General features: G+C 36.6%; 1 protein-coding gene across 1 annotated transcript in view; it reads left to right on the forward strand.

Moving 5' to 3' along the window:
* Window positions 1–21,075, forward strand: part of CEP112 (centrosomal protein 112) — a 398,072-nt gene that overhangs the window by 67,839 nt on the left and 309,158 nt on the right. The window contains exons 9-12 of the mRNA XM_041725032.1: window positions 6,324–6,410; window positions 8,731–8,830; window positions 12,067–12,185; window positions 17,592–17,735. Of these exons, the coding sequence (XP_041580966.1) occupies window positions 6,324–6,410; window positions 8,731–8,830; window positions 12,067–12,185; window positions 17,592–17,735 (450 nt within the window). The remainder of the gene's footprint in view (window positions 1–6,323; window positions 6,411–8,730; window positions 8,831–12,066; window positions 12,186–17,591; window positions 17,736–21,075) is intronic.

Genomic DNA, 21,075 nt, shown 5'->3' on the forward strand with positions numbered 1-21,075 from the left:
GAATAATCAAATCAATTTTGAAAAAGAAAAGCAAAACTGGAGACTTCACAGTTCCATATTTCAAGCTATATTACAAAGCTGTAGTCGTCAAGACAATATGGTACTGGCACAAAAACAGACACATAGATCAATGGAACAGAATAGAAAACCCAGAAAAAGACCCACAACTATATAACCAACTAATCTTTGACAAAGCAGGAAAGAATATCAAATGGGAAAAAGATAGTCTCTTTAATGAATAGTGTTGGGAAAACTGGACAGTAACATGCAGAAGAATGAAAGTGGACTGCTTTCTTGTACTATACACACAAAAAAGAATTAAAAATGGATGAAAGACCTAAATAGGAGACAGGAAACTATCAAAATCCTAGAGGAGAACACAGACATCAACTATTTTTTTTTTTTTTTTAAGTAGGCTCTACACCCAGCCTGGAGTCCACCATGGGGGCTTGAACTTACAACCCTGAGATCAAGGCCTGAGCTGAGATCAAGAGTTGGACATTTAACTGCCTGAGCCACCCAGGTGCCTCAGGCAGCAACCTCTTTGACCTTGGTTATAGCACCTAGACATCCTAGACATGTCTCCGAAGGTAAGGGGAACAAAAACAAAAATGAGCTATTGGGACTTCATCAAGATAAAAAGCTTCTGCACAGTGAAGGAAACAGTCAGCAAAACTAAAAGGCAACCTATGGAATGGGAGAAGAGATTTGCAAATGACATATCTGATGAAGCGTTAGGGTCCAAAATGCAAGGAACTTATCAAACCTAACTCCCTCCCCCCCAAAAAAAACCCCAAAACAAAAACCAAAGACAGACAAACAAAAAACAAATAATCCAGTTAAGAAATGGGCAGAAGATATGAATAGACATTTTTCCAAAGAAGACATACAGATGGCTAAAAGACATTTGAAACAATGCTCAACATCACTTGTCAGCAGGGGAATGCAAATCAAAACCATGATGAGATATCCCTGTCAAAGTCTATGTAGTGTCAGTATTGAACCATTTCACACTGGTTCCCACTTTCTGCTTCCCACATTGCAAATCTAATAATTTAAAAATAGTGTAATTCAGTTTAACTTTGCCCTGATTCTCTGCTGTTGACCTAGTTCTACATACATTAAACCTCACCTTCCAGTGTTATTAACTTTGCTTTAAGTAGTTGTGTCTTGAGTAAATTAGGAGAAGAGAATGAAAGATGCTCTTTTTGTATTTATCCACTTATTTACCCTCTCATGTACTCTTCTTTTTTTCATACATGAGTTTGTATCTGGTATAATTTCCTTTCATCCTCAGGAACATCATTTATTATTTCTTGTTATGTACTTCTACAGGTGACAACTTGTGTTAGCTTTTCTTTTATCTGAAATGGTTCCCCCCCCCCCCGCCCCTTTTCAGCACTTCTGAGGTATTATTCTGTTGACCTTTGAGTTCTGTTGTTTCTTGTGAGGAGCAAGCAGTTATTCTTATTATTGTTCCCCTGTAGATAATGTCTCTTTTCTTCTGGCTGTTTTAAAAATTTTCTCTTTATCTTTGGTTTTCAGCAGTGTGACTGTAAGATGCCTAGATGTTGTTTTCTTTGTATTTATCCTGCTCAGAGTTCACTGAGTATCTTGGATCTCTAAGTTAGTGTTTATTTTTTCTCAAACTTGGGAAGTTCTTGGCCAATATTTCCTTAACTAGTTTCTCTCCCTTTCTCATTCCCCTCTTTAGGTATACTAGGCTCTTTGATTTTTGTCCCACAGCTTCCTAAAGTTTTGTTCATTTTTCATTGATTCTTTAATCTTTATTTCCCCTCAGGTCATTGAGCTACATCATTTCTATTGATGCATCATCAAATTTACACTTTCTTCTGCCATCTCAAATGTGCAATTAAGCTTATCTAGAGATATTTTTTCCTTTCAGTTATTATAATCTTCTGTTCTGGAATATCTACTTGTTTCTTTTTATAATTCCATTTTGCTGCTGAGATTCCTTATCTTTTCCCTCATTAAAATACATTTTTAGGGATCCCTGGGTGGCGCAGCGGTTTGGCGCCTGTCTTTGGCCCAGGGCGCGATCCTGGAGACCCGGGATCGAATCCCATGTCGGGCTCCCGGTGCATGGAGCCTGCTTCTCCCTCTGCCTGTGTCTCTGCCTCTATCTCTCTGTGACTATCATAAATAAATAAAAATTAAAAAAAAATACATTTTAAATTTTTTGAATATATTTTCATTTAGTTCTTTGCACTGCTTATATTAACTGCTTTAAAGTCTTGCGTGCCAAGTAGGTTCATCCTTTTACTTATTTGTCTAGCTTATAGACATTTTTCTTTTCATGTTTGTTAATTTCTGTGTAAAGGACATTGTCACTATGGATGATACATTTTAGAGACCTCTAGATTCTGTGGTCTTCCTCCATAGAATAGTGATTTTTGTTGTTGTTGTTTTTATGGGCTGTTCAGTTATTGGTTAATTACCTCTAACTTGTGTAAACTTGGCATTACATTCCATTAAGACAAATATGTGGAAAGTCAGAGATATTTCCCAAACTCCGCCAACGTGGTGGAATCTAATCTACAAGCTCTGTCTCTTCTGAGGATCTTCTAAAAATTTGGTTTTAGACTTCATTGGGTAGGTTTAGGATAAGCCTAAAGTGTGGCCTTTTGGTGTTTTGGCTGAATGCCCAGGTATTCCCAAGTTGTTAGGAAGATGCCTCTAGTTTGTTTGGGCTGGGCCTTCAATATATCTCACAGCACTGTGTGATCTGTGGTATCTATTCTATTTTCTACCTTATAGCAGCCATTGCCTTGTTATTTACCCTATGCATGCACCCCGTGTGCCAAATGCACATACATCCCAGCCATGGTCAAGGACTGGCAGTGGTTCCTGGTGGCAGTTCTCATCTCCCCTAGTGCCCTATACTTAAGATTCCAGCTTCTTCAGTTGTCCTGAACTCTGATCTTTACCTTCCCAGTTCAGTAGAGTTTTGGGTCTCTGCTTGGACTGTGTTTGTGCCCAGGAATGATAGTGGAGCTCAACTTAGGAGGATGTCAGTATCACACTGCCTATTTCCTAATACCTGGGAATGGTCACCTCCTACATTTCATACCATTTAGTGCTTGTTAACAGTGGGAGGTGAGAAGTAGCCTCATTATAGTCTGAAGTAGACCCCCATGGTTCTTCACTTTGAAATTGATAGTGTATATGTTAAGCCCAGTTAAAGAAAACTTAAATGTTGTTTGGAATCAGATTTACTAGCGGGGGTGGGGGTGGGGTGGGGTGGGGGGTGTCAAATAAATTAGAAGTGCTATATTCAGTCTTTGAATTAAAGTCTTTGTGGTAAATTAAGCAAGGATGTTTACTATCTTTCCATATGCATATGGTATGTGTATATAAATGCACAAAGATGTATGCATATCTGTATATCTATATCTTGTGTCCTGTAATGTCTTTATATACTATACTAGTAAGATCATTTCTATATTCTAATCCTGATAATTAATTTATCATGAATCATGCCCCAGAGCACAGGCAGAAATATAGAGCTATTCTGTGGTGTCAAGGTAAGAGTTTCCAGAAAAGAGATACTCCTTTATTATTATTATTTTAGGATGACAGTAGAGAAACTTTCTTTTTAGTACTACCCTTATAATAACTTGGTGTTCTCTCTTTTAACCAAGTTACCAAATGTTACATTGGTGTTCTCTCTTTTAACCAAGTTACCAAATGTTACATTGTTATTGGGACAAACCAACCTCCTCCTAATAAGATGGAATGAAAAAGGACACAATGTCATGTTAGTGTTAATCTTGCCAAAATGTAGTAAGTCTAGTCATTAGGAAACATCAGACAAATCCAAATTGGGAGACATTTAATGATTGGCTGTGCTCTTCAAAAATGTCGAGATCAAGAAACACAAAGCCTGTTCTAGATTAAAGGAGATACAGTTGATATGATATCTACAGGCAGTTCGTGAATTGGATCTTGAATTGGGAAAAAATAGAAATAAATGTCATTATTGTGATAATTGATAAAGCTTGACTGTAGATTGTGCATTAAGTAATGTTATTGTGTTCTATTACATTGCCTGGTTTTGATAATGACTGTGGTTGTGGAAGATAGCATCTTTGTTTTAAGGAAATATACAGTGAAGCTTTTAGGACAAAGAAGCACGATGTCTCTAGCTTTCTCACAAATGGTTTAGAAAATAGTTTTATGTACAAGTAGATATAGATATAAGAAATGATAAAGCACATCAGGCAAAATATAAACAGTTTGTGAATCTGGATGGAGGCATATGGGAATGCCTTCTAATATTATTGCAACTTTTCTTTAAATTTAATATTATACTAAAGCAAAAATTATAGCAGAAAAATCAAATTTAGACATATCTCTATGGTTGCAAGAACAGAGATCCATCAAGCTTCTCTGAAATAAAAAGGAATACAAAAAACCTTCAAATTCAAATATGCCTAGTGTCATGGAGACTATTAGGGCCTGAGTTTGCTTAGTGAATATTTCAGATGCTGTGTGGCTTCTAGTCTTTGCGGTGTTGGTTATGTGCTTTGCTGTGTTCTGCATAATGGATTCATCTGCTTTCTCTTGGTTGCTGCCCCTCTAGAACTTATTTGTTCCTCAAAGTTGCTAACTTGCTATTCTAGTTTCAGATTCTTAAGAGAGAGCATTAGAACGATTATTCTCCAACTAATGGATTGGTTAAGCATATGTCAGGTGTTTATTCCTAATCTGGTCAACCAGGATTGAAAAGTGGGACAGATGGGGAGGAGGTGGATTGGGTTATGGCAACATAGTTCCATGGCATTTAAGGCTGATCCTCAGAAGCCAAGGGTATGACAAATTCTCTTGAAGGTGTTGTGGAAAGATATGGCAATGAATTCTGTCTCCTGTATCTGCCCAGCTTGCTTATATTGCTTTTTGAGTTTATTTTTCAATAGAGTCCTAAAATGCTTCTGTTTAGGATCTTCATGTAGACTTAGATCACCCAGCCCCCTTTCTGCTAGAATGAGGAAGAAGTGACAAAGGGAGTTAGAGGCAAAAGAATGGAATCATTAAGTATTTCTTCCTTTTGTGTAGTAAATGGATGACTGCTTTCCTCTCTACCGCTCAGTGTTTAAAAAATCATGAGACTGTGTTAACTTTGTTTGTAAAGATTTTAAATTTCATTTTACTATGTTGATTTGATCATGCATGTTTATCTTAAGTTCAGATTCATTACTTTTTTGAAATAGCAATTGAAAAATATAAAGTGTTTCAAAAATTTTCAAGAGAGTATTTTGACAGTACATTTGTATTATTTTAAAAGAAAATTTTCCTGAAGGTTGTAGACTAATTTTTTTGAGTACCTACTTTGTGCCAAGTAGTGTTCTGAATGTAGCTACTTAAATGATACTATTAAAATAAGCTTCACTGCTCATTGAGGTAAGGATAATTAATCTTAACTAGCAGGAGAGGAAATAGAGTCTCGAAATGGTGACTTGCCCAAAGTCACAATAGTTAATGTAGTGGGAGGAGAATTCACAATGGAATTGAAGTCTGTCAGACTCTAGTGTATATATTCTTTCAAAGGGTAAGGGCATCAGATGGTCCCAAACTTTTGCATTTGAGATAATCAATTTCATGATATTCATCTTAAAACCTGCCACTATTGTTTTAATTCTGAGTTGTGCCGGTTATTATCTACAAGGATTGGTTACATTTTTGACTGGCTTTGCTTAGAACACTGGTACAGTAGATATTGGTTTGATAAGGAGAGGGGTTGTTAATGAATGCTCAAAAGGAGATCAAGTTACCTCCTTGAAGTAGTTGGGATCTACGATTCCAGGAGATAGAACTGGAAGATCTATTAAGAGAAATGTGCAGTTATCAGTAATATGCCATAATTGTGGACATCCACTCTCAACTTGTCATAATTAAGTATGTAGGTAAATAAGAGTAGTTTTAATGAGCATGTAGATATGAGAATAAAACAGTAAAAAGGTTAAATAGAGACTCAAATTTAAAATAGTAAACAAAGGCTGAACTACTTTTGGATTTAGCAAAAATAACTTCTTTTGAGGAGTGGCAGGAGGGGGGATAACTGCTGAATCTGTATTTAGTAGTCTCAGTTTTGCCTTTCCAGTGAAATGTATTTGAAAATTAGCCTGGAAGTAAGCAAAGAATGTAACCAATGTGTTGGTAAAATGATGTGATTGCTAGACCAGTGACTATAAGAAAAAAGTGGAAAGTGATACTCTCACATCGGGAATTATTTTAGTTTAATTGTGTGCTTTTGCCAAAAGGAAAAGTATGTTAATAACACCTTTAAAATGTTTTTCTTGAAGTTGGACATAAAAACAAAAATGTTGGAAGCTAAATGTCATGAGGAGAAGCTTAAACTGCAGCAGAAACATGATGCCGATGTTCAGAAGGTAGGGTATCTGCTGGAATATTCTTTTATTAATATTGAATACTCAGAATAGTCTACCTTTTGTGACCATCATCCCACCATCCATTTATTTATGTACTTATAACAGTGTGCTATAAATGGAATTGGTTAAATTAATAATTTGGCAAAGCTGATCTGTAAACTTCATTTTCTAAACAAATGTATTTAAGTAAATATCCTTATAGCTTGCATTGTTTGTTAGTTCTTCCTCTGTTGTTTGAAGGCTGGACTTACAGTCCGTAATTATTACCTTTTGTAAAAGCTGAAGTAAGACATCAGCTGTAAACACCAGTGTTTGTTTGAGTCTGATACTCTTTTGAGTTTCTGGAAATTAACATTTTCTTTTTAATTAGAAAAGGAACTTTTATATTTAGTTCTGTTTGGTGTAGACTGCATGTACCATGATGGTAGCACTGAATGTAGGCTTCTTTTTTCAGTAGTTCATTGGGATTTATGCCTTTTAATGTTTCAATTTGTTTTTTTTTTAAAGAAAACTTATTTTTCTTAATGGGCACAGTACCAATAAGCAATTTATAGTTATCCTACGTGGAATTTGAATGAATGTTAGTATATTTTAGTATTGATTTAAAAAGTTGGGTGATGTTTTTACATATTTTAATACATGAAGGTCAATCCAAATAGAAACTTGGCATTTACTGTTTCACAATGAAGCCTGATCCTGCCTCACAAAACTGAGTGACAGAGATGGTGGCAGAGACTTGAGGCCACACATCACATATCCACACTTTCTCAAAAGCTGAAAATATATTAATATTTAGTCAGGTGCCTTTTGGCTTTTTTTCTTTCAAAGCAACAAGAGGGAAACCACGGATTGAAAATTAGAAAGAGAAAAATATTGAATCCTTTTCCTTCTTCTTTCTTTCCCATTCACATTTTAAAGGCCAGTATTACTTTCTGCTCTTACTAGAATTTTACCTTAGCTTAAATTGGTTAGATAAAAACAGCTCTCTGTCACAAATATGTTAGAGATTTAGTAATGTAATTTTAATATAACATAATGTATATCCAAATGAAATAGAATCTAGTGATGTATAAGATAAACAAGTATAAAAATAAACTTGGAAAAATCATAGTAATAGAGTTTGAAATAGGCTCCTTGGTATGTCCGTTACAAAAATCTATTCTAAGAAAAACATTTAATAATAAAATTCTTTCCAGGAATTCCTCTTTTAAAATAAATTCTGCATGAAAAAAGAAAGCAATGCAGCTAGTTTGAAACGCCAGGTAAAATATAAATAAAATCCTTGACCTTATGCCAGATTTGGAAAGTATATTCATCGTTTTGTTGCTTGGATGGCATTTTCTAAGTGTCAGAAATTGGGGAGGAACAAAATTAGAGTGTTTTATCTTTTTGTGGACATTTTTTCCTTTTATGCTTGTTTATGAACATTAGGATCAAACTAGCTCCTTTTCTTATTTACCAATCATTCTTAGAGTTTGAACTAAAACTTTTACTGATAGTAAAAGCACTAAGAAAAAGTTAGTTAGATGTTTGTGAATAATGCCTCCTGCCATTTTAAAAAAAATTTTTAATTAATTAATTTTTTTCTGCCATTTTTTTTAAAGCTGAATTTAGGTGTATAGGAAATATACTCTAACCATGAGAAAAATGGATATTCATACTCCTGCCTCAATTTGGTTTTCTTTTTTCCCCTTTGTTAGCACATTTTTTGTCCTACTTGCTGGCTACTATGTTTTGGTTATTTCTCTATTTTTTTTTTGGGGGGGGGAGACGTGTGTGTAGATATATTTAGAAGTATAAAATCATGATTCAATCTTATAAAATTATTCATTTAAAACTTCTGACATAGTACAATTAATGATGTAAAAAATTCATGCAATTTTTGGCTTGTTTTGAACTTATTTTTTGATTCATAATAGCAGAGCTAGATATAAAAGAAGCCTTTTATAGCACATCTTCCCATGTATCTGGAATTCTTGTTATTATGCGTGAAAAAGAAAGGACACCAGAGGGAGGATCCAGGGACCACTCATCTGAAGATGTTCTGTCCCAGTGCAGTGGGGAGGGGATTTTGCTGAGCCAACATGCCAATTTTCTGATGGTTTCTCTTTGCTACTTTATGACACTTTAATCTCGGAATTATATCTTAGAGACTCACCTAATTTATTATTTAGATTCTCAAGAATTGATACATTAGAATTGGAAGCTGATAACATTTCTTTCAGTAATCAGTTATTATATTTGATATTTCCTCAATGCAAAAGTTATGTGTCCTATGTATAAAAAATAGTTTACTAAAGCATTTTAAATTCATTTGCAGATTTTAGAAAGAAAGAATAATGAAATAGAAGAATTGAAAACTTTATACAAAAAGAAACAATATGAAATGGAGGAGACTATTAGAAAACTTGAAATAAAAGGTGATGTTTTATTACATTAGTTTTTAAAAAGCATTCGCATTTTATTTTATTGGCTATATAAAGTAAAATTTTATTTCTGACATGGGGATATTTCTGTGGATTTTCATATGTATGAGGAAAAACTGTGTGGGTGTGTATGAAGGCATGTGGTGTGATATGTGTGTGTGATGTGTATGTGCAGGTGGTATGTGTATTGTGCGTATATGTATGGGGTGTGGGATATGTGTATATAGGGATGTGTATGTGTGTGTATAGGGTACATGGGGTAGGTGTGTGTGGGTGTGTGTATGTGGTATGTGGTGTGTATGATAATGTGTGTGTATATATGTATGTGGGATATGGAGTATGTGATTTGTGTATGTATATGTGTGTATGGTGTGTGTGTGTGTATGGGGTACATGGGGTATGTGGGATATGGAGTATTTCGTGTGTATGGTATGTGTGTATGTGGAATATGGAGTATGTAGTGTGTGTATATGTGCATATGTTGTGTGTGTGTGTATGTATGCACATGGGGTGTGGTGTGTGTGTGTGTGTGTGTGTGTGTGTGTGTGTGTGGTGGCGGTAGTGGTAGTTGGTTTGGTTGAGGAGTTGGATGAGTCTGTCACTCTTCCTCCCTCTTCTTAACGGTCTCTCTCCTTATTGGACTGGAACTGCCCTGGGTGAGTTATAGATTAGAGCTTACTGGCTTTCACAGGGAAGTCTAGGGAAATTACTCCTGTTGGTCTAATAAAATTCAATGCATTAATTACTTTAAGCTTTGTGGTATATGCTGGCATTGTGATTGACAGAACAAACATTTAAAAAGTATTCCCCCTTTATACTTTCATTATGAAGGAAGAGAAAGCATGTAATCAAGTGTAAAATCGACTATGACTGTAGGTTACAACATTGAAATGCAACAGTGGTCAGAGAGAGTGAATGTTGAAAATATGTTTTGGAGAAAGGAACTTTAAAAGTTTTGTAAGATTTGTTTATTTTGAAGAGTTCCAAGTACAGGGATAGGTATACGCTGTGTTGTCAGGTATGGGAAGGGTGCTGCTGAACCGCTGGGCTCGAGTGGATATCCTACACCATTAGGAGGATTGAAAAGGACTAGACATGGGACTTGGCCTGACTTAAGCATGACCTTGAATTTCAGACTTTGAAGTTTCAAGTTTACCTGTAGATGTTGGGAAGTCAGAGAAGATTTTTGAGAGGTGAGCTTTAGGACCTCATGTTTTAGGAAAGTAGCCTGTTAACGGTGGGTGTGCCAAACAAGGTGAGGCTTGTTTCTAGTTTGTTATAATAAAAGCAACATGGAGGTGGGGTAGAGAGAGAAAGAAAGAGAGAGAGAATGCATTCTACTTATTAGAAACATGGGCTCTAATCCCAGTTCTGCTGTTTCAGTGTTTGCTATATGACATCAGGAAATTTCTGGGCCATGGCTTACTCATTATAAAATGGTGAGGTATAAACTCCCTTCCAACTCAAGGATGTTCTGCTTCCATGTTTCTGTGACTTTGCATGTGAGGTGATAAGGACCTAGAATGCCTAAATGATGGTGAGGATGAGGAGGGTAGTGAGAGTGGAAGTGAAGAAGGTATTTTGGAGGATTTGGTGAAGGTAAGGTATAGGTGATGGGAGAGGTTTCTGTTTAGGGTTTCCATATGGAACTTACTGGCTCTCTCCCAAACCACCAAGCCTGAATGTATCTGAGAGGATGGTAATGCCCTTGAAATATAGGGTGGCAATTACATATACAAGTTAATTAATAAAATATATATTTTTAGGTTTATTTCCTCCAGCCTTAAACGTTGGTGAGAATAATTAGAAATTTGTTCAGGTTCTTTTGCCAAATATCAGTGGCTACAAAAATATTTAAAATTTTTTTCTAAGTTTTCGTTTCTTACTCTGATTCAAACCAGGCAATTTAAACATGCCTAAGGTTTAAAAATAATATTTCCTAAGACTTTTTGAATTGCAAACAGATCTTAGTTTTAATTTTGGAATTGTGAAGTAAAATGTTGTAGGTGCTAAAGACTATATGGTTAGCTTGGATCATTTGCCTGTTTCCCTCCTGTGTTACATAGTTGAGATACATGAGTGAAAGAAGTTTCTATGTAAATGTTTATGAAAATTTTGCAATCTTATAGTAAGTGAGGAACATGTTCAGTAAGCTAGGAAAATAGTACATTCAAGCAAACATACAACTGAATTTACTTTACCCTCCAGAATTTATTTTACATGAATATATTAAACAAATTTTCACTTAAATCAGCAGTAATTCAAATCATTTTTAAAAAAGAAGATAGAAATCTAGATGATTTATAAGGAAAATGTTTTATACAATTTAAAGCCTATTTTGTTTCAGTAACATAAACCTTGGCAATGATTTTAATGTATCTAGGAGTGATGATATATTGAAATGATGGGTTCCTTCATCTGTATTCAGGATATATCTTTTTGAGTACTTGCCTGTATGGTAGTGTTTGTTATGCCTTGCAGATAAAAAGTTGAGATATCTTTCTCCTTGGGAGTTAGGCAAGTAAACCATTGTAACATATTAAAAGTGATAAGTGATTTATTGGAGAAATAGATGAGGTTCCCTGGGGATAAAGAGGAGTTTCTTCCTGTCTCTGCAAGGGAGAAATCTGGTTGGTGAATAGTTCATAAAGAAGATGATCCTTGAGTTGCAACTGAGGATAGGTAGGGGTTTCTTAACAAGGGAGGGATGGGCATTCCACATAATAAATGATCACAGTTAGGCAGTGAAAGAATGTGGCCTCAGGAAGCTGTAGATAGGTTGGTGTGTTTACAATACAAGGTTAAAAATATGGAGGTGGTGAGAGATATGGCCAGGAAGTAGTCATATCATGTAGAATTGTTTTCCATATTAGAGAGTTTTGGCTTTTACCTTTTAGTTGAGGGAAGCTGTAGAAGATTTCAAGTCTAGGAGTAACGGTGCTGGGGTTGTGCTATAGAAGGTCCTCTTCAGAGCAATGGAGGACCCACTGGGAGAGAATGATGTGGAGGCCAGAACACTGTTAAAATCGTCTACAGAGTGATAAATAATGGATTCAACCAAGGCTTTGGTGGTAGGAATGGAGGAAGGAAGGACTAAGAGATACTTTAGACAATTGAGAAGACTGGCAGAAAATGAAATTATCTGTTAACTGTTAAACCATATTTTTTGTCATCAGACTCTTATGAGGTAGCTAGAATTGGCTTAACTATGTTTCCATCATTTTTGACAGTTCAGACCCTTATACGTGACTGTCAAGTTATCAGAGAAACCAAAGAGAACCAGATTACGGAGCTAAAAAAGATGTGTGAACAGAGTACAGAATCTCTGAATAATGATTGGGAAAAAAAGGTAAGCGCCATAAAATAAAATAATGATGGAAAATACAAAGGTTTATGCCTCAAAGTAATATATTTAATTATAAAAATAATGAATGTTTACAGAACATACAGAAAAGCATGAAAAAAGAAAATTAAAATAACTTAAAATTCAAGACCAACTGTCTAGACATAGCTGCTGCTCATGTTTTGGTATATTTTCTCTAATCTAATGGCTTATAAAGTAGTTTTCACTTAGAAAATTTACTTTTGACTATTCTTTAATTTTATTTTCTGAATTATTTGTTATAGCATATGGATTTTAAGAAAAATTAGGGAAAAAGCAGTAGGATAATTTTTGGAAATTTTACCTTTTTAATTTTGGACTTAGGCCACTGGATCATTTCTTTTCGGAAATTTCAGATAACACAATATTTATAGTATAAACTTATTTTTGATGTAAACAAAATCAGTAGTGGATGGGTTATTCTTGGAGAAGCATTTAACTTAATTAAGAAAAATATTTTCATATAATTTAGTAGTGCCAAGAGAAATGTAATAAAAATACTTCTTATGAATGAATCTCACATAGTCATATAGTACTTTCACTTAGGAGCCCTTAGCCATTAGTTCAAATTACAATATGTGTTTAAAATAAATTAGGTATGTCACTTCTTTTGAGGTATTCTATCATAAAGATAACTCATATTGCTAACTCATATTTCTCTTAATTATGGTCTGAATTCGAAATATTTTACTGACAGTTACAAGTGCCTTTCCAAGCAGATACTGTTGGTCTGAAATATGTCCTGGTGATGGCAGCTTTAGGATGAGTCTGGGAAGTACACTGCAGATATATTAGGATGCATAGAGTTATCTCTTTTCTGATTTTATTTTGTCAATTTCTGTGTTTTTTCCTCTTTCTCTTTTTTCGGTTTTATGTATTCTATAAATTTGGCATATTTTTGTGTTTGTTGCAGGTGCATTGTGTATATAGTAGGACCCCTTCCTTCTTTTGCCTGAATTCCCTAGTTCAGTTTAAATTGCCAAGTATTGGAAAAGTCTGCTATGTTCAAGGATACATTTTATTTCTTCAGTTGGATTAACAAGTCTCTCTTACAGCTGCCTAATAATTAGTGGATATGAATGTTCTGCAAACGTGATTGAAAGTCTTTTTTATGAAGTACAATTGCATGTAAATATGAGAGAAAATGTGGTGTAAGCAAGATAGGTACCAAAAATTAATAAGCAGATGATAGATGTGCTTTGTGATTTATGTAGTTATTTCTTAAAAAATTATTAAGCATCTACATGGACAGGTGGTATGAGTGTGCATACATGTGCATGTATATTTATACACATGGGTATATGGTGTGTGTGTGTGTGTGTGTGTGCATGTGTGTATGCTTGTGCCCGTGTGTGCATGTACTCCATAATGTCCCTAATAGAAATCTCCATCCCACCTTTTTTATTCCAAGTCCGTTATACAACTACCTAGTTAAGATCTCTCCTTGACCTGAATCTCATCATTCTCTCCAAACCTCATTTTCTTCCTTTGTTGCTAAAATGATCTCCTCCTAGGGCTTTTCCCTGATTTCCTCTTCCCTGTGGCAGTGCTATCTGCCCAGCTGCTTAGACTCTTCTTTTTGCCTTACCTATTCCATCCAGTGACTTGCTAAATTCTACTTGTTTTGTTCACTCTACTTGTTTTGTTTTTCACCACTGTTTCCTCTCTAGTTCCAGAGACGATCACCCCTTCCTATATTTGCTCTAACTGGACTCTCTGCACCTCTTTAGTCCATGCCCCGTAATAATACACCACACCGATGCTCTTTCTAACACATATCTGGTTTCCCTCACCACCATGTTTAAATCACTCCAGTGGTTTTCCCAGTAGGAAATTTATGTGGCTCTTCATAACTGAGACTATCTTCTTTCAAGCCTCACCTTCTGTCACTACACTTGTACTTTTGTACTAGTTTCATGGAACTTTCCCAGTTATCTGATTATCATGTTCTTTCTAATGTGTGGGCCTTTAAAAACATTGAATTATGATTCACACACCATAAAATTCACCCTCTTAAAATGTGTGTACAGTTCAATGATTTATACTTACAAGGTTGTGTGACCATCATCACTATCTGATTTCTAGGACATTTCTGTCACCCTAGGAAGAAACCCATTGCCAGTCAATTTCTGTTTCCCCTTCCTCCAGCCTCTTGCAACCACTAATCTACTTTCTGTCTCTAGAGTTTTGCTTATAGAATCACATGCCATGTGGCATTTTGTGACTGACTTCTCTCACTTACCATGTTTTTTTGAGTTTTATCATGTTGTGGTATGAATCAAGAGTTCAGTCAGCATTAAAGCTGAATAATCTGTTGAATGGATATACTGCATTTGTTTATCCATTCATCAGTTGGTGGGCATTTGAATTGATTTCATTTTTTGGATATCATGAATAACGCTACTATGAAAATTTATGTACAAGTTTTTGTCTGAACATATATTTTCATTTCTCTTGGCTGTTTGGGAAAAAACACTGCTTGTGTTTTCCTTCACTCATATATTCATAATACTTCTGACTCCATATATGTGGGTTTTCTACACATCAGGTGATTTTCTTGGATACCAACTGGATGTCCTGTAATTCAACTAAATTTGATACTGTTTGCCTAGACTTAGTTGGTGTCAGATCCTACAAGATAAGGGCTAAATCCCACATCAGATGTCAATCAAAAGTCCCAGATTGTTGCCTGTACTTCTTACCAAACAACTATATATAGTAGTAACAGAAGCCCTTCTTGGATTCTGTGATTTGCTGGAATAGCTCACAGAACTTAGGGAGACATTACTTACATTCATTATTTTATTATAAAGGATATAATAGTAGATACTGATAAATCACCAGATGAAAAGATACACAGGGCTAAGGGCAGAGAATTTCCATGCCCTGCCCTGGCACACCACTCTCACATGAGTACCTTCATGTGTTCACCAACCCAGAATCCCTCCAAATCCCAAACTTTTAGGATATTTAGGGAGGCCTTATTATGCAGGCATGAGCAACAGTAAATTTAATATTCAGCTACTCTTCCCTTCCTAGAGGGTGGGGAGTAGGGTTGAAAGTTACAAGCTTCTAATCTGGCTTGACCATCTAGATCACCAGCCCCCATCCTGAAACTATCCAGGAGCCCATCAAAAGTCACCTCATTAGAACCACACACACTTCTTTCACCTAGGAAGTTCTAAGGGATTTAGGATCTCTAAATCAGGAGCCAGGGTCAAAGATCAAATATTAGAACAAAAGATGCTCCTAGTACTCTTATTACTTAGGACATTACAAGGATTTTAGCTTTGTGCCATGAAGTGGGGGCACAGTCCAATATATGTAATTTTCTGTTATTTCACAGGTATATACCTAGTAGTGGAATCTCTGAGTTACATGGTAATTCTGTGCTTAACATTTCAAGGAACTGCCTATTTTCCAAAGTGGCTACACCATTAACCTGTGGGTTTTTACAGTACTTCCCCCATCTATTTAGACAGATTGCTGATTTCTCTGGGTCCCTTCTAGCATGAGGCAACTACATGGTCAAATGTCCATATGTAGGATGCTGGTGTCCATATGTAGGATGCTGGGAGGGCCTTCTGCATCCCCTGTACCCATTGCCAAACCCTGATGAAAAAAATGTATAGATCTCCTCATTATCAGTGCTCTGGTGGCATCCTGATGGCTTAATAAACCTTAGCAAGGTCTGTACTTCAGAGCATGACAAATATTTGCTGCTAAAACAGTATATCACTCAGGGGAATATTTGCCCTTTAAAGCCTCCCAACCAAGTTGCCTGGACTCCAATTCATTGCTAGGTTTGGGAAAGCTCTCAGTGATGTATTATGCCTGGTATGTGGTAGATACTAATAAAATTTCTGGATGAATACTGGAGTATTAGTCATCTCCAGTCAGATTATTACACTACATACACCTGTTTGATCCTCAAAAGTATCAGCCAAATTAGAGCATACTTGTTTCTGCTGGTATCATGTTTACCCTTGCAGTCTTAACTATAAATTCCCTTGATGAAATAACTCTGACTTATAGACACTCCTCTGGCTTCAGCAGGCAGTCCCCGTGTAAATCAATTGTGGGATGCACCTGAGAATCCCAAAGTCACTAATGGATGACTAGGTATAGTAGATTTGTAACTTTTGGTAGGCATATGTCCTAGGACCTCTGGGAGACCACAAACAAACCACTACAACATGATTAAAGCCACAAAATTCTAAGTGACCCTTTCGATCATGTCAGTCAACAGCGCTGAAATTTAGGTGCAGTGGGCTTAACTACATTCATGTGCCAGCTAAGAGACTGACCTTTGACTCTCAGACATTGTTACACCAATTTAAAACAGACTTTGGCAAAAACATAAACACAACATATCAGGGATTTTGGGGACCACTCAAAAATAGCCCACACTAAAAAAAAAAAAAAAAGTCCAAACTGCATATGTTAAATTTGTGAAACCCAAGGGTCTTCTTTTGTGTGGCTGTTGCTGAGCCACTCTTCCTGTTCCCCTAGAAATGAGAAAAGTTCTTGGGGCTCTTCCCAGTAATGGGCTTAATTACTGACTGCATTCTGCCTCGAGTTCCCACCATCTCTCAGGGGTTTCCCTGTTCGTTCAGTATCTTCTCAGTCAAATCAGAATCTACATGCATGTGTCTCTCCTAGTCATGAATGGGTTAATCAAATCTTTTAAACTCTTCTTGACTTCGTGCCCCCACCCCTGCCCCAGTTGAGTGAGCCTGGGGTTGGGAGGTGGAGTGGGGAGTGGAGGTGGGGGTAGGGGTGAGGAGGTTGGTGGTAGAGGATAGGAGTTAGGCTCAGAATTTCACTTTCATTAAGATAAGTGAGGGAATGCCCCCAGGCTGGGAACAGATTTTTAATGCCCATTGTGCTATCTGTATGATTTATTTACTATTTCTACCTGAAGTAGATAATTCCCTTTAATATTTGTTTATTCATTAAAATTTTCAGCTCAGGGAAGTGAAGAAAAAACTTGTTTCTTTTTTCTTTAAAGATTTATTTGCTTATTTTAGAGAGAGAGAGAGAGAGAGAGAGGAAGAATCTCAAGCAGACTCCCTGCTGAGCATGGAGCCTGATGCGGGTCTCTACCTCTCAACCCCAACATCATGACCTGGGCCAAAGTCAGGAGTTGGATGCTTAACCGACTGAACCACCCAGGCACCATGAAAAAAACTGTTTATTAACCATGCTCTATATATCTTTACTTCGAATGTTTATTTATGAGTTTTATATCTTTTGTTGTTCAGGACCAAATAAATAGAGAAATATAAGAAAACATTTTTTTTTTGAATTGCAAAGTAGTCTCTTCTATCTTTAATAATAGTAAAAGAGTCACTTCTTGAATTCACTGTGTAGCTCCACAATGCTGTCGCAGAAATGGAAAAGGAAAAGTTTGATCTTCAAAAGCGGCACACGGAAAATATTCAAGAATTGCTCGAGGACACAAACGTGCGTCTGAATAAAATGGAGGGTGAATACATGGCACAGACACAGTCCACGGTGAGTCTTTTTTTTCCTTTTCTTGCCGTTTTAAGTAGCTATCCTATTAATCTCCATGACTCCATGCTTCCTCGATGTGTGCAGTGCATAAATAAATGTGTTATAGAATTAAAAAAAAAAGTTTTATCTTCTGACTTGATACAAAATTATATGCGACAATGGACAGCTCTTGAAGTCTGCTGTGGGATTTTGCTCTGGATTGTTCAGTGCCACTTTTTTTTTTTTTCTTCTTAACCCCCAGAGGCCTTGATAAATCTTTTTTCTTGTTTTTTTTCACTGACTTTTAGGCTAGAGATCCTTCCTTCCTGTCTCCCTCCCTCTCTCTTTCCTTCTTTCTCTTTCTTTCCTTTCCTTTCCTTTCCTTTCCTTTCCTTTCCTTTCCTTTCCTTTCCTTTCTTTTCTTTTCTTTTCTTTTCTTTTCTTTTCTTTTCTTTTCTTTTCTTTTTTTCTTTTCTTTTCTTTTCTTTTCTTTCTTTCTTTCTTTCTTTCTTTCTTTCTTTCTTTCTTTCTTTCTTTCTTTCTCCCTCTCCCTCTCCCTCTCCCTCTCCCTCTCCCTCTCCCTCTCCCTCTCTCTCTCCCTTTTCCTCCTTGTTTGTCTTTCTCTTTTCTTTTAATTTCATTTTGTTTCATTTCAACGTGACCGAGGGACCAGACCCAGATATTGCATGGGTAAACCCTAAAAATTCCCTTCCTGAGAGGATGGAGAAGGAAGTCACCAGAATTCACTGCAGAGCGACCAGTAGCTTTCTCTAAGGAAACATGAAGGATTCCCCTCAAGAGAGGAGAATTGGGGAAGCAGCAGGCTTCAGAGGGTAGGTCTGAGAGAGTGAGCATCTTCAGCCTTTGAGAAGGTTGGCTGACTTCCTAAAATATGTAAGCCTGAAACAGGTAGGCTCATGGGCACATGGTTGGGGCTCCTCATATGTGAGGCAAGTACACTTCATCAGTCTTGTTCCTAATATATGATATGACCTTGCAGAATGGTAGAGCCTCATGTACTAGGCTTGAACACAGTTCTCATTTTCCACTCATGGTCCACCCCAGCCAGCCTGGCTTGGCCATGTACTTCCTTGAATTTAAAGCTGTGGAATTTGAACAAGAGTCAGTTACTTAGGCTTATCTTGGAGATCCCTAGACCAGTTCTACAAACTATCTCACAGGGTTAAAGAAATGGGAAGCAGGATCCATAGTGATTTGGAATTTGGGCTTTAGGGTCTTGGGTTCAAATCCCAGTTTACTAGCTTGAGTGCCATGTAAGTTCTTCTTTCACATGGTAATTTTCCTCATCTGTTGGATAGGATAACAGTAGTACAGCGTAATATATGTTGTTGGAAAATTTTTAAAAGATTTTATTTAGGGGATCCCTGGATGGCTCAGCGGTTTGGCTCCTGCCTTTGTCCCAGGGTGTGATCCTGAAGTCCTGGGATTGAGTCCTGTGTTGGGCTCCTTGCATGGAGCATGCTTCTCCCTCTGCCTGTGTCTCTGCCTCTCTCTCTCTCTGTGTCTCATGAATGAATAAATAAAATCTTTAAAAAAATTATTTATTTATTTGAGAGAGAGAGATAGCACCAGAGAGAGACCATGTATGCACACAAACTGGGGGAGGGGCAGAGGGAGAGGGAGAAGCAGACTCCCCATTGAGCAAGAGGCCTGATGCAGGGCTCCATCTCAGGACCCCAGGATCATGACCTGAGCTGAATGCATACCCAACTGAGCCACCTAGGCATCCCTATGGTTGGAGATTTTTAATAATTTAATACACATAAGTTAAATTACATAATAAGTGCTCAATAGATAATTTAATACTATCTTTGAAAATGTAACATATAAGAATGATAATCAAGAGAGAGACCTATAAATGAGGACATGATGAATTCAAGAAGTTAACATTTGTTTGAAGATTGTGTTGGCCTCCATCCCCTCCCACAAAAATGATAGTAGAGGGATAAAGAAAAAAGTATAACTCAGAAGGGCAAATAGCATTTGGCAGTAATGAAATTTTTGGAGTTAGAAAGGCAGTGAGTGAACAGAAACTAACTTGTTCAAGAAAGCCGAATCCTAAACTAGCACTGTAGAAATCTACAAGCAACCTGGGTGATACCAGGGCTTAGGACTCGTCAGCACTGGTTGCCTCTGGAAGAGGAGGTGCAAGTGGTACTTCAACACATTGGATTCCTAGAAAGTTTGTTTCAGAAGCCACTATATGTTGATTTTGGGTGCTGGACACAAGAGGATTTATCATACTATTCTTTCTATTTTTATGTATGTTTGAAATGTCCCATAATAAAACTTTTTTAATGATAAAATTAGCAACCAAAACCAAACATCTTTCTGCCACCTGCACCCCACCCCTCTTTATGAAGCATGGGATCTTAGCAGAAGACACAAGATTATTTTCTGAAGAGATTTCTTACCACAGTACAGCAGTTCTCAAAGTGTGCTGAGCACATCCTGATAAGTCCTTGAGACTCTTTAGAATCTTTTGAGTGGCCAGATTATAGATTGTAACTCTTTCCACCCCCCACTACCCACCCCAATAAAGGAAAAACAACAAAAACTTAGGTCACTTATAAGGGGAAAATATTAAGCTTCCTTCAGATTTTCTCAACTCAGTGTTTGGTGCCGAAAGACGATAGAATAACATGAAGAGAAAAACAGGACAAGAAGCGTGGCCTAAAATGGTTTTTAAGTAGAGGATAAGAGTAGTTTTGAACATCAGCATATCTTTGATTTTTGATTTTTATAAATTTTAAATGTCACTCTGATGTCTCTAGATGTGAATTTTTTGGCATTATTGGAGCCCTTTAAATCTGTGTTCAGAGAAATTTATTTCTGTTATTCCTCCAAAAAGATCTGTCCTTCCTACCTCTTAGATCTTTTCTTTGTTTTCTCTCTTTATATTTCCTTCCTATTCTCTGCTCCTAGGATGGTTTCCTGTTCAGATCTTACTCTCACCAATTAATTCTTTAGTAGAATTCCTTCTGTTTTTTGTGTCTATTATACCTTTTATTTAGCTATTATATATTTTTTCACATCCAGTATTTTCATTTGCTAGTGGCTTCCTCTTCTACCTCCGCCTCTTGTTTTCTTCTTTTTTCAAGCAGAATGCATATATTCACACATCACATATGTGGTAAAGGATAGACATCCAGAATATATAAGGAGCTCCCACAACTCAACAACAACAGTTTCTGGGGTGCTTTACCCTGAAGCTCACCCCCTCCTCCCTATCAAAAGTATAATAAGCCCAACAGACATATATAGTCTATTACAAAAACATTCCAGGCATTATAGTGGATACTTGGAGCTGTAGTGGTGACCAAAAAGTCCTATCTACAGT

This window comes from Vulpes lagopus, chromosome 12 (assembly GCF_018345385.1).
Source record: "Vulpes lagopus strain Blue_001 chromosome 12, ASM1834538v1, whole genome shotgun sequence".
In the NCBI taxonomy this organism is placed as follows: domain Eukaryota; kingdom Metazoa; phylum Chordata; class Mammalia; order Carnivora; family Canidae; genus Vulpes; species Vulpes lagopus.